At 43.1% G+C, this 12,281-nt stretch overlaps 2 protein-coding genes across 2 annotated transcripts in view; both read right to left on the minus strand.

The window, feature by feature from the left end:
• The window catches only part of gpc5a (glypican 5a), a gene marked incomplete at its 3' end in the record, with an annotated part of 130,920 nt that extends 118,814 nt beyond the window's left edge, over positions 1 to 12,106 (minus strand). Inside the window, exons 1-2 of the mRNA XM_083759190.1 lie at positions 11,870 to 12,106; positions 7,478 to 7,639 (exon numbers count right to left, since the gene is read on the minus strand). Of these exons, the coding sequence (XP_083615316.1) occupies positions 7,478 to 7,639; positions 11,870 to 12,023 (316 nt within the window). The 5' untranslated portion in view covers positions 12,024 to 12,106. The remainder of the gene's footprint in view (positions 1 to 7,477; positions 7,640 to 11,869) is intronic.
• The window catches only part of tpp2 (tripeptidyl peptidase 2), a 301,990-nt gene that overhangs the window by 117,274 nt on the left and 172,435 nt on the right, over positions 1 to 12,281 (minus strand). The window lies entirely within an intron of this gene.

The raw sequence follows: 12,281 nt of genomic DNA on the forward strand, positions 1-12,281 counted from the left end.
AATTTGTGACCAATATAGAAACTTTACTGGAAGAGAACACTGGGTCAGTCAGTGATGCAGTACTATTTTAGGTTGTCACGTCTCATTATCTGTCTTTGTTGAAAATGTACCATCTACAACTCCTGTTTATATCTAAGCCTAGTTGAGACCAAATATTCGCCATGAAATAAAAACGTTTAAGCCATTATGTATTTTCTGCAAAACAACAATGTGTCTCAGATGCGACACTTATAGATCTGCTATGACGGAATAGAGAGAAATCTGAGCTTCTCTTCTGAATTTCTCCTAGTCTATGCCAAAACAAGCTTGGCATAGACTTCACTAGACACAGACACACTACAGTGAATATGTAAATAAATCACATAACAATTTGACCTGTGAAATCAGGAAGCCGGGTAGCTGGTTACTTTCCCATAGAATTCATGAATTGTACAACATGCATAGATGTTTTTTTTTTAACTATTGAGTCAACCTAAAACTTGCAAATGATCTAACACAGTGATTCCCAAACTGTGGAGCATGGCACCCCTTGTGGTGCGCAGGCCTTCTAGGGGGTGCACAACAGGAAAAGGCTAATGGTGGTGCTATGGTTTTATTTAAAATATATTAACATATTATGGCCAATATATGGAAAGTATATGCAGCATATAGCCTATGCTGCATATAAATGCCATATCCATTCAGCTAGGTCAGGAGGTAACAGGGGGTGCATGGCCCGCTGTTTAAACACAATACTAAATATAATTATTTTCACAAGATTGCAAATTTAACCTTCCAAAAGCATTTCACAAAGAAATGATCATTCCCAACAACACTGTAAGAATACCAAGATCATAAGGAATACACTAAGACCGATATATCCTTATACTATAAGTGTAGTTAAGGACTAAGAGACACAAAATGAGTTTTCCATATGGAGGCTGTCGTGACAAGAACTGAACTTGAATCAACCACTGACTTAATATACAGGCTTCTAGTTAAAGAGTACCTCACACATACTGTACAGTGCCTCCACCACAACTACCACACACAATTTACTTTCTTTGTATTTCCATCCATTGTTTTAACACATTTGACTACATAGAAACTGCCCTAAAGTCTAAAATTGGGAAGACGAATGACAGACTGACTGAAAACAAAAACACCAAATCAAACTCAGTTCTTTCCTGTCCCCTCAATACAATGTCTTGCTCAAAGCAAAATGCCTTGTGCTTCTTCTATTATTCAACCCTTAACTCTGTATATGAATATGCTATAATATCTGTAACCATTTGTGACAGTGAGTGACAATCATGTTAGGCAGTACACAGAGAGAGAGAGAGAGAGAGAGAGAGAGAGAGAGAGAGAGAGAGAGAGAGAGAGAGAAAGCAGACTGGCAGAGGCGGCGGGGAACCACCCACATGGCATTGTACTATGCAACCATTCAGATTCTACAAAGCCTAAGCAATTAGTCAAGAAGACGCTTCTGTCCCTCCATTATGAGGAGGAACTAAGTGTGGAATCATATGTATGGGAAGCACGGAGAGACACCAATGCCTGGCAAAGCACTCTCCCAGATCTTAAGAATAGTACAAAGTACAAGTACAAAAGAATTGTTGCGCTGTTCAAGTGACGACATAAAAGAAACACAATTTGTGTATTTAATGTGTCTTCCCTGCATCTAGGCAGGGCTCAGCGATGCTGAATTAACGGATGGTTATTTGACTTCATCTCGTGTGATAGAAGGCATCCGGAGGTTTCCTTTTCCACTAATTCCCATGGAAGAGAGCCAGTGCAGCCACAAAAACATTGTTGCTGCTGTCAGGCAGATGAGTTATTTTTCAGGTTGTTGTTGTTGAAAGAAAGAAAAGTTTCTATTTATTTGTCACACACGCACTACAGTGGGGTAGAGGAAAGAGGGAGAGCTAGTAGGAACGATGGGGGGGGGGGGGGGGGAGTGAAGACAAAAACATCTAATTTACTGGTAGTCTGCGAGCGATTGACAGCCTGCACTCTAATTTGAGAAACAACAGAGAGTACATACAGTATGCTGTGCGTTTACAACCACGGGGAGGAAGGAGAGGGAGTTAAAAGGGGAAGGCTAATGTGCCCATTTGTTATGTGCAAGGCCTTCAATTAAGGCGTCTTTATTTGATGCAGCTGGAGACAGTGATTCAGCACCCGGGCAAGAAAAGAGAAGAGAGCGATGGAGAAACAGAGAGAAGGGAGCAGGGTGGAAGGGAGAACACAGATATACAGACAGATAACAGCCTCAGACACTAGTAGAGATATTAGGTTAGTCTATAAAATGCTCCTCAAAGTGGTTCACCAAGGGGGTGGGGTTTACAAAACTCTCACAGTTAATGCTCATCTGCTGGTAACAATGAAAAGCAGTGCCATGAATCTCCTATATGTAAAAGGACACACACACACACACACACACACACACACACACACACTATATATATATAAAAAGACTACACTGGCTGCTCACATTTTTTGCATTTCTGAGCACTGTGCCACAGCATTTTCAATACATTGTCCTCAAATGAACTTGACAACCATCAAAGTCATTTCACAGCCAAGACATATCTGGTGATATGTAGCTGTGGTGATTAAAAAGAAGTTGAATAAAGATACTGGTGGGATACTGTCAAGCAGATGCCCTTTCAAGCTTTTGAGCATATAACCTTTTTTTTCTCCCTATCTTTCTTGGTCAGTCAGCAGCATGTGTCCCCAGATAGTATTTGTCTTTCATGTGTCTTTTAAAGGTTCCTGCACATTGTCCACACAACGCACAAATATGTGGCCTGCTGAGTGGGTGTCCAGGGGAGTTCTTTTTTCTCCCTCTCAGGTTTGCCTTTCATCCATAGCAACCGAACGGGGCTATCCAGAACCCTGCAGAGGCCGGAGTCAAACACGACCCAGGAGTCACTGTTATGTGAATTCTAGTGCTGTCTACGTAACGAGCTAGACAGACTTATAGCTCGTTACGTAGACAGCACTAGAATTGCATTTTATGTAGTCATACTTAGCACTTTATAGTACACATGTATATTGTATAATATACGATATAGTATAGTATGTATAGTTGACATAGATACTCCACTGTTACGTTCTTAGTTTATACATGATTCACGATACTTTTATATATATTATATATATATGTGATGTATGCCATGCTTTTGTTTTTGCTTAAATGTAAGTCGCTCTGGATCAAGAGCGTCTGCTAAATGCCTAAATTGTAAATTGTGAATCAACTGGCATGATGACTGAGGAAGTGTCTACATCGTCAAACACAATAATAATGGCTTGAAACTATGAACACTGAACAGATGTGGATCAAGGAAATGTCTTCCTTTGCAACACCAACTCTAATTCAAAGGATGGTCCGGGAAACCAACGCTTTATATTCTGTAAAACAGCACGAGGAATCTGTCAAATTAACTTTTTTCCCCGCACACTTTTGTCTGTCTTTTCTGGCCATGGATTTTATAATAGACGTGTAGATATGGTCAGTTCTCGTGAAGCAGTCAGGAGCTACTGACAACTTTAACGTAGGTGCACACACACACACACACACACACACACACACACACACACACACAATTAAACAATTTATTTTATCTAAGTACTGTATTGACCCACGATTGCTATTGCCAGGGCTGTAACTGTAACACATAGATAGATGGTGATGTTTGTTCACTAACAGCAGGAGTTGCTGACAAGGAATTCAGCTTGGTTTGTCAAGAATGCCACTGCCAGCCAATCCAGTGGTGAAACTAAATGACTGTTTTGTTTTCTTGTTTTCTATTTGCAGTATTTTCAAACAGCAACCCATTCCTATAAAAACCAGTTAGATTTTCTGATGCATGTTTAGGCTTTTATGGAAAAGACAGTAACTACCGATACTGTATATTGGTGGTTATTGTTAACCACGTAAACGCTGCCTATTATATACTATTATACAAACTCACAACACATTGCGTTGAGTTTGTAGATGAGCTTTTTTATTTTTAAATATGATTTTGAAAATATTTATGCATTTCCCCAAAATACAACAGGGTTAATATGGTTAAATATGTCCTTCAAACTGACAGACCATAAAGGTGGTTGCACACCGGCCGCGTTTTTCGGGAAACCGATGGAGAAACGCAGCTTAAAAATCCGAATTTGCGCTCGGTGTGTGGAGACCTTAATGGTCTGTCAATGAAGGACTGACCATTAATGTATTGTTTATTTAGCTTGAGTAAGGGGCAGGAATAATCTCAATGTGTTCATTGAGTCGTTATATATTATATTATTATTATATTATTAATATTGAAATTAAATTAAATCCCCTTGTACTACGTACCCCAGCATACACAAACTCAACCACTCAGTTCTGGCTAATAGAATGAGTACAATGAGAGACAACAGGCTCTATAAACTCAAACCAAAGACTGACTATGAATTCAACTTCCAGTGGACACATGAAAACACCAGAGAGCAAAGACAGGGCTATATTCCCCAGGAAAGGCCTGAGTGAAAAACACTGCATTCGTACAACAACTCTCCTCAGAGTTCAGTAGGTGGAGGTCTGGAGGATAACACTATATCTTTAAACCGAGAGAGATCGTTAAAGTGAATTGGTTTAATGATATGTCTCAGACCGTATGCAGTCATAACCTCTGTATTCAAAGCCCACCCATTTCCAGATATCATATGACAGCTCTCGCCTCTCGGGCCTGACTGGGTGAGCTAAAGCTACAGAAGGCAGGGAGAGCACACAGACAGGGGCATGTTTTTGCCTGCAACGCTACTGTCACTCATTGCTAAAGAGCTAAAAGGGATGGAGAGAGAGAGAGAGGACTGCAAAAAGGGAATGAGGTTAAGACCATAAGGAATTTGGGGGCTGATGACCACTTTGGCGTGCAAGCCTGTGTACAGCTTAACCCAAACGAAGCAAACCAAATACGTAGGATGCATCACACTGATCATGATGATGATGATCATCATCCGAGATTACTATAGTTAAGAGAAGTTATAGAAATCTAACGTAGGTAAACAACACAGAGCAAGAAGGCTCAGTATTCTGGCATATGAGCCCTAGAGGCGTATAGACTTTTACAAAGATGTGTGCATGTGGACAGGATCATTACTTTGTAAGCATTTGAAATAAGACATTTATAATTTACACAGTTGGCTTATCTTCTATCCACGTGTCCATATCTGTAAAAAATAACAATAATGAATATATTCTTTTTTTCCTTTTTTTTACACACACACACACACACACACACACACACACACACGGTTAGGAAGGACATAATGTGGTATTGCCCACATTATCTACACGTGCTCCTCAGTATATGGCTCATCCACCCCCTACAGTAGACCTCCTGGGGCTCATCCACCCCTACAGTAGACCTCCTGGGGCTCATCCACCCCTACAGTAGACCTCCTGGGACTCATCCACCCCTACAGTAAACCTCCTGGGGCTCATCCACCCCCTACAGTAGACCTCCTGGGGCTCCTAACCACCCCTACAGTAGACCTCCTGGGGCTCCTAACCACCCCTACAGTAGACCTCCTGGGGCTCATCCACCCCCTACAGTAGACCTCCTGGGGCTCATCCACCCCTACAGTAGACCTCCTGGGGCTCATCCACCCCTACAGTAGACCTCCTGGGGCTCCTCCACCCCTACAGTAGACCTCCTGGGGCTCCTAACCACCCTTACAGTAGACCTCCTGGGGCTCATCCACCCCTACAGTAGACCTCCTGGGGCTCCTAACCACCCTTACAGTAGACCTCCTGGGGCTCATCCACCCCTACAGTAGACCTCCTGGGGCTCCTAACCACCCCCTACAGTAGACCTCCTGGGGCTCCTAACCACCCCCTACAGTAGACCTCCTGGGGCTCATCCACCCCTACAGTAGACCTCCTGGGGCTCATCCACCCCTACAGTAGACCTCCTGGGGCTCATCCACCCCTACAGTAGACCTCCTGGGGCTCCTAACCACCCCCTACAGTAGACCTCCTGGGGCTCATCCACCCCTACAGTAGACCTCCTGGGGCTCATCCACCCCTACAGTAGACCTCCTGGGGCTCCTCCACCCCTACAGTAGACCTCCTGGGGCTCCTAACCACCCTTACAGTAGACCTCCTGGGGCTCATCCACCCCTACAGTAGACCTCCTGGGGCTCCTAACCACCCTTACAGTAGACCTCCTGGGGCTCATCCACCCCTACAGTAGACCTCCTGGGGCTCCTAACCACCCCCTACAGTAGACCTCCTGGGGCTCCTAACCACCCCCTACAGTAGACCTCCTGGGGCTCATCCACCCCTACAGTAGACCTCCTGGGGCTCATCCACCCCTACAGTAGACCTCCTGGGGCTCATCCACCCCTACAGTAGACCTCCTGGGGCTGATCCACCCCTACAGTAGACCTCCTGGGGCTCCTAACCACCCCCTACAGTAGATCTCCTGGGGCTCATCCACCCCCTACAGTAGACCTCCTGGGGCTCATCCACCCCTACAGTAGACCTCCTGGGGCTCATCCACCCCCTACAGTAGACCTCCTGGGGCTCATCCACCCCTACAGTAGACCTCCTGGGGCTCATCCACCCCTACAGTAGACCTCCTGGGGCTCATCCACCCCCTACAGTAGACCTCCTGGGGCTCCTCATCCACCCCCTACAGTAGACCTCCTGGGGCTCATCCACCCCCTACAGTAGACCTCCTGGGGCTCCTCCACCCCTACAGTAGACCTCCTGGGGCTCATCCACCCCTACAGTAGACCTCCTGGGGCTCATCCACCCCTACAGTAGACCTCCTGGGGCTCCTCATCCACCCCTACAGTAGACCTCCTGGGGCTCATCCACCCCTACAGTAGACCTCCTGGGGCTCCTAACCACCCCTACAGTAGACCTCCTGAGGCTCATCCACCACCTACAGTAGACCTCCTGGGGCTCCTAACCACCCCTACAGTAGACCTCCTGGGGCTCCTAACCACCCCTACAGTAGACCTCCTGGGGCTCCTAACCACCCCCTACAGTAGACCTCCTGGGGCTCCTAACCACCCCCTACAGTAGACCTCCTGGGGCTCCTAACCACCACAGCCAAGCTATCTAATCTCATGATCAGTGTTAGTGGCAGACCTGGAAGGAAGACAGACCCGCTCTGTCTGTGCTGAAGTGTAGCATCACTGCACACACGTGCGCACGCAAGTGTGCATACATAACCACGCACACGTGCACACGCAAGTGTGCATACATAACCACGCACACGTGCACACGCAAGTGTGCATACATACGTGCACGCGCAAGCTGACTGGCCAATGACTGACTAGTAACTACACCAACAATGATCCTAAAACCATGATGGCAGACAGACAGACATACAGTACATACAAAACACCTACACAGCATCTGGACACGCAATTATCTTTATAAACAGCCGTGCACTTGTACAAACACATAACGGTGATGTGCAAACACACACAAATAAATCCTCACCTTGAAAAGCAGCCACGTTGCGCGAGATGAGGAACTTGAGGCTGGAACTGGAGGTCTGGAGAACGTTCTGCAGGTCTCGTCTGGCTGCCACTTGGTACCTCTCCTCCATCTTTTTAGTGCAGCAGGTCAAGTTCTTGGACATGCATACCTGCAGGTCTGACCCTGAAAGGTAATCACTTATGTTATGAGATTGACACAGTATGTCAAGTTCTAGCTGTTATTATAAAAACAATTGGCAAAGAATGTGTCTGATAAACGATATGGGAAAACATATTGATTATAAATGTTGAACGTTCAAATTAACATTAACAATTAACATCATGGCCGTTTAAATAGGCTGCAAAAGGAGTTCACATATGGATTCTTACAATTTGATGGATTGATTGATTGAAATATTTTGCAGAATTACAGTACATTTCAAGCACAAACTCAATACAAAGACTGTGAGTGGACGACCTTGTTCAATTCATCAAAATGGAGTAAATGTCTGTATTGGTAATCAAATCCATTGAGTCATGCATAGAATAGAAATAGAATAGAATATTTTGATTGAATAGCTTTGGGATTTTTGAACAGTAAAAGCCCATTCATTTATCGGTGTAAAAAGTGCACCAAATGGACCCTTATGGTTCCATCTTGAATTAAATGAACAATGAGGATTTCATTGTATGGCCAAACAGAGAATATGTGTCTATGTATTTCCCATTGCTGAATGTATACAAAGTTATGCACAATGTATACTCTGTACAGCGGTGGAATTGGAAATAAAATAAAATATGAATATAAACGAATACAAACTAAATCAGGTCCTAGACTGAAACTGGGACTGCAATGGACTGGGTATACCATAAGCTTTTAGTATTGCACAAGTCTGAACAAGTCGTGCAGGTGCTGAAACTCTAAAACAGACAGATTTGAGAGGATATCAAAACCTGAACGTTATCACCTCACCAAGTGATGTTTCGGATTTTTTGCACTGCATAGAAATGTAAGCAATCTGCACACATAGGGGACGATCAAAACATCTTAAAAGGGGATGCAAAAGTTTGAAAATACTCCTCCTCAGACATGCTGAGGCAAAGTGTAAAGAACTGCTGCCAAAGACATTATCAGCTCTATGTGAGGTTCAATGAGAACGGAGCTGGTGATGGCACATGTTGAGGAATTCCAACTCTTCTAGATAAGGAAACATAAAAGCAACCCAGGTCTTGCTTTTTTTAACCTAAACTCTCCCCAGATACTGTTTCCATGTCAATATCAAAGACCGTTTTCTCTCAAGGTGACAGACTAGTAGGCCTATATGGCCTAGCTGTTGTGTTTTCACCTAAACAGGATGCCGTTTATTATAATTATTTGCCTCAGGGTAGTTCTGACTAAGTGGTCCAACATATTCGTAGTGCCCAACCATTGGTGAAGGAAACAAAAGTTGAAAAAAAGCATGTTTCTATTTTGTTCATGTTAATACTACAACAAGCATTCCAGCTTCATCATCAGTTCAGTAATATTTATTTGCATGTGAAGTAAACCTGCTAAGACACGGTATAAAAACTAAGAATTTAATACCCTATTGACAGCTGGTTTATTTGGGCGAGAATCCCTTTTGGTGTTTTAAGCATTATGTTATGCTTTAGATATTGAAAAATAGCAGATCTACAAACTTGTAGGTCTGCTATTTTTTTTTAATAGTGAAAATGTGCCTGAAATCTTTTAATATATATATATATTGTTACAGAGCGAGTTTTTAACTAAAATCTTTGCTTCTGGGGGGTCCCTGCAACAACATATTTTCAGATGGGGGTCGGTGGCCAAATACATATAATTCTGGGGGTCCTTGAGATGAAATAATGAGCACCACCGACATATAGAAACATGGGTTTTTCAGAAAGGTCAAAATGGGTTAACAAATAGCAAGCTCCATAATATATAGCTTTCAAAATGATAGAGGGCTAGAAAGGAGTATTTTATCACACAGCTTTCACCTCATATTGAATCAAGGCTTTACGCTGTTATGATTGACAGCACAGGAAAACCCCGTTGCTACACCTAAATCCTTCTGTGGACAGAGGATTGTGATGATCAGTGCTATATTTACAAAAAAAAGACCAGGTGATGCGTGTTCATAGGAAATATCACCCATACCAATAAACCTCCATGGTCAAACACGTGGAGGTTGGGTAATGTGCTGCCTGTGGGGTTGCGTTGCAGCTTTTCTGGCACAAAGAAATCAAGAGGATTCAAGGCATTTTGGAGTAACATGTTCAGTCTAGTGGCAGAAAACTGGGTCTCTCTCTGTTGGAGATTGTTGCATTTTAAGATGGTCACCCTAAAGTTTAGGGTGAAGTAGGCCTAGTTGTTGACATGTTTTAGGGCCTAAACATAAGTCAACAACTACTATGATTTAAGCAGAAATGATGGGCTTTTGAAGAGGGAGCAACCACTAATCCAGATCACTACTATGTTTGGAGTATGAACAGCTGCAATACTGCTGGGTGACCTAAACTGTCACTGTTGAGCAGCCTAAAACACACACAGGCCTTGACACAAGCAGGGCTTGACACACGCACGCACTCACGCACGCCACAAGTGCGATTTTTAGGTCACAACCAGTGGAAGGCAGCCTGTAAACACCAGAGCCGGGTAGTACAGTTGCAGAGGAACTGCCTATAGACTAGACTAGAAGACACAGGTTCATATCCTGTGTTTGCACTGGAGGCCATACTTAGTTTAGACTAGATTGGTTAGACATGGGTTACGGTTAGGTTTAGGTGTGCTGCCCCGTGGGAGGTTAGGTTTAGGGTGAGGGTTTGAGGTAGGTTGTAGTTGTAGGACTAATGACTGGTCTAACCAATGACTAGTCTAAACCAAAAACTATCTGAAACAATGAGATCCCACTAGCACCTTTCCAACTTCACCGCCACAACAGTGTCCAGATTTAAATCCCAGACCCAGACATGAAGTAACTTCATGTAGAGAATGTTGGGAGTGATGATGATGGCCTGTGCAAGGGGATATTTAGAGGTTTTAGAGGCATTTGAGGGTTTTCAGTCTGTCAGATATGTTTCCCCACAGCAGCGGAGGAAGGGTGATGAAGTAAAAATGGAGTGGCTTGTGTTTGGCAGTCAGCATATTTTACAGCATGGCTTTTCTTTCCAAGAGAAGAGGCTAGACAGCATGCGACCACATATCAACCAGATATTCCCAAAAAGCCCAGACTTTATTTAAGCCGTCATTGGCAATGGACACTTGCCAAAGCTTGTTTTTCACTCATCCTTCTCTGGAAAAAACTATAGTAATACAGAATGAGAAAACACCCATTCAATACAAAGGTTTAAAGGTATATTCAGTGATTTCACTCAAAAAACCTTAGGTTTCGTTTTTGGCTGTGGGATCCAGCCTTTCGTCCAATCAGGATAGAGAGTCAAAAACGAAACCTAAGGTTTTTTTGACCCCCAGGGGTTAACTGGGGACAGGGAGGAACTCCTTACACCTTTAAGCATTAGTAGCCTATGTGGTGTATTTTTTATGTGGAATGAACAGCAAGTGTAATGATTCATTTCACACAAGATTATTCCTGTACAAGCCACGTATCCTCTGCTTCCAAAGCACTAGACTAGAGAGTTGTTGTTCTTCTTCACCTCACTCACCCACCACAATGATGGTCTACTACTTTTTGCCTTTATACTGATTCTAGACTGTTCACTGTTAGATTTTATTTGCTGTTATGGGTGAATGGAAATGTCAATCATATGCAGCCTTGTGGGGATGTTGGCACATGTGATGACGTTTGATTGATCGATTGAAATATGTATTAACAGTTTGCAGAATTACAGTACATTTCCAGCACAACTCAACTCGACTGTTAACTGTGAGTGGACGACCCAATAAAGCATTACACTTGTTTACAAGAGGGTCCACCTTGTTAAATTCATCAAGACTACACTGGATAAAGACAGAAAGACAACATTCACCTTCAAGCAAAATCAGTCGCTCAGTGACATATGAAAGGTTCGAACTTTGAAATGCAAACTTTCAGACTTCCATTTCCATTCCATAAAAAGAGTATACAGCATATTCAAAATGTGGGCTATTTAAAATATAGTAAATCTCTGGTTCATAGCCCTAATACTTAATTCTGCAATGCAAGGCAGAATTAAGCATTGGGGATATTTTGTATGTTGGACCTATAGTGTCTGTAAATAAAGTTTATATAAATTATAGCCCTATAGGTTTCAAAATTGTTATTTATATTGTACAGTAAGAGGTAACTCTTCAATCTACTCAAAGAAACTCCTCGCTAGCAGCAGGAAAATATAGGATAAAAAAAATCACAGTAGCCTAGCCGAACTCATCGAGTGCCGCTAAGGTGCACTTTTGCAATTCAATCCACCATACCTGATTTGGGGTTTAAAGGCAATAATTTAATCGGTCCTATTTGCCTGAGCTGGAAAACTTTGCGCACTTCGTCGCAGCTGGTCGGGCTTCCAAAACTTAATCCGGTGCAACAACAAGCCAGGAACAAAATGTAGTTCAACTCTTGCAACCCCATTATAAAATCCCGGTTTACACAAAAAATAATGTGTATAGGTTTCGAGACGATGAAGCTCTTTCAAACCATAATGATTTCCTTTAGCGTGTGCTACTCAGGAGTCAGGTGAGTCCCACATTTCCGATTTCACAGATCGCCATAGGCTAGTAGTGGTTAAAGAAAGTATCCCAGATTCTTCAGTACGCTATCTCTGCATTTCAGTCATATGAAAAGTTCGTGCATCGTCAGACATGCTCTCCAAATAAATTGGTCCGGTCG

Source organism: Protomyctophum parallelum, assembly GCF_964188405.1.
Source record: "Protomyctophum parallelum genome assembly, chromosome: 2".
Classification (NCBI taxonomy): domain Eukaryota; kingdom Metazoa; phylum Chordata; class Actinopteri; order Myctophiformes; family Myctophidae; genus Protomyctophum; species Protomyctophum parallelum.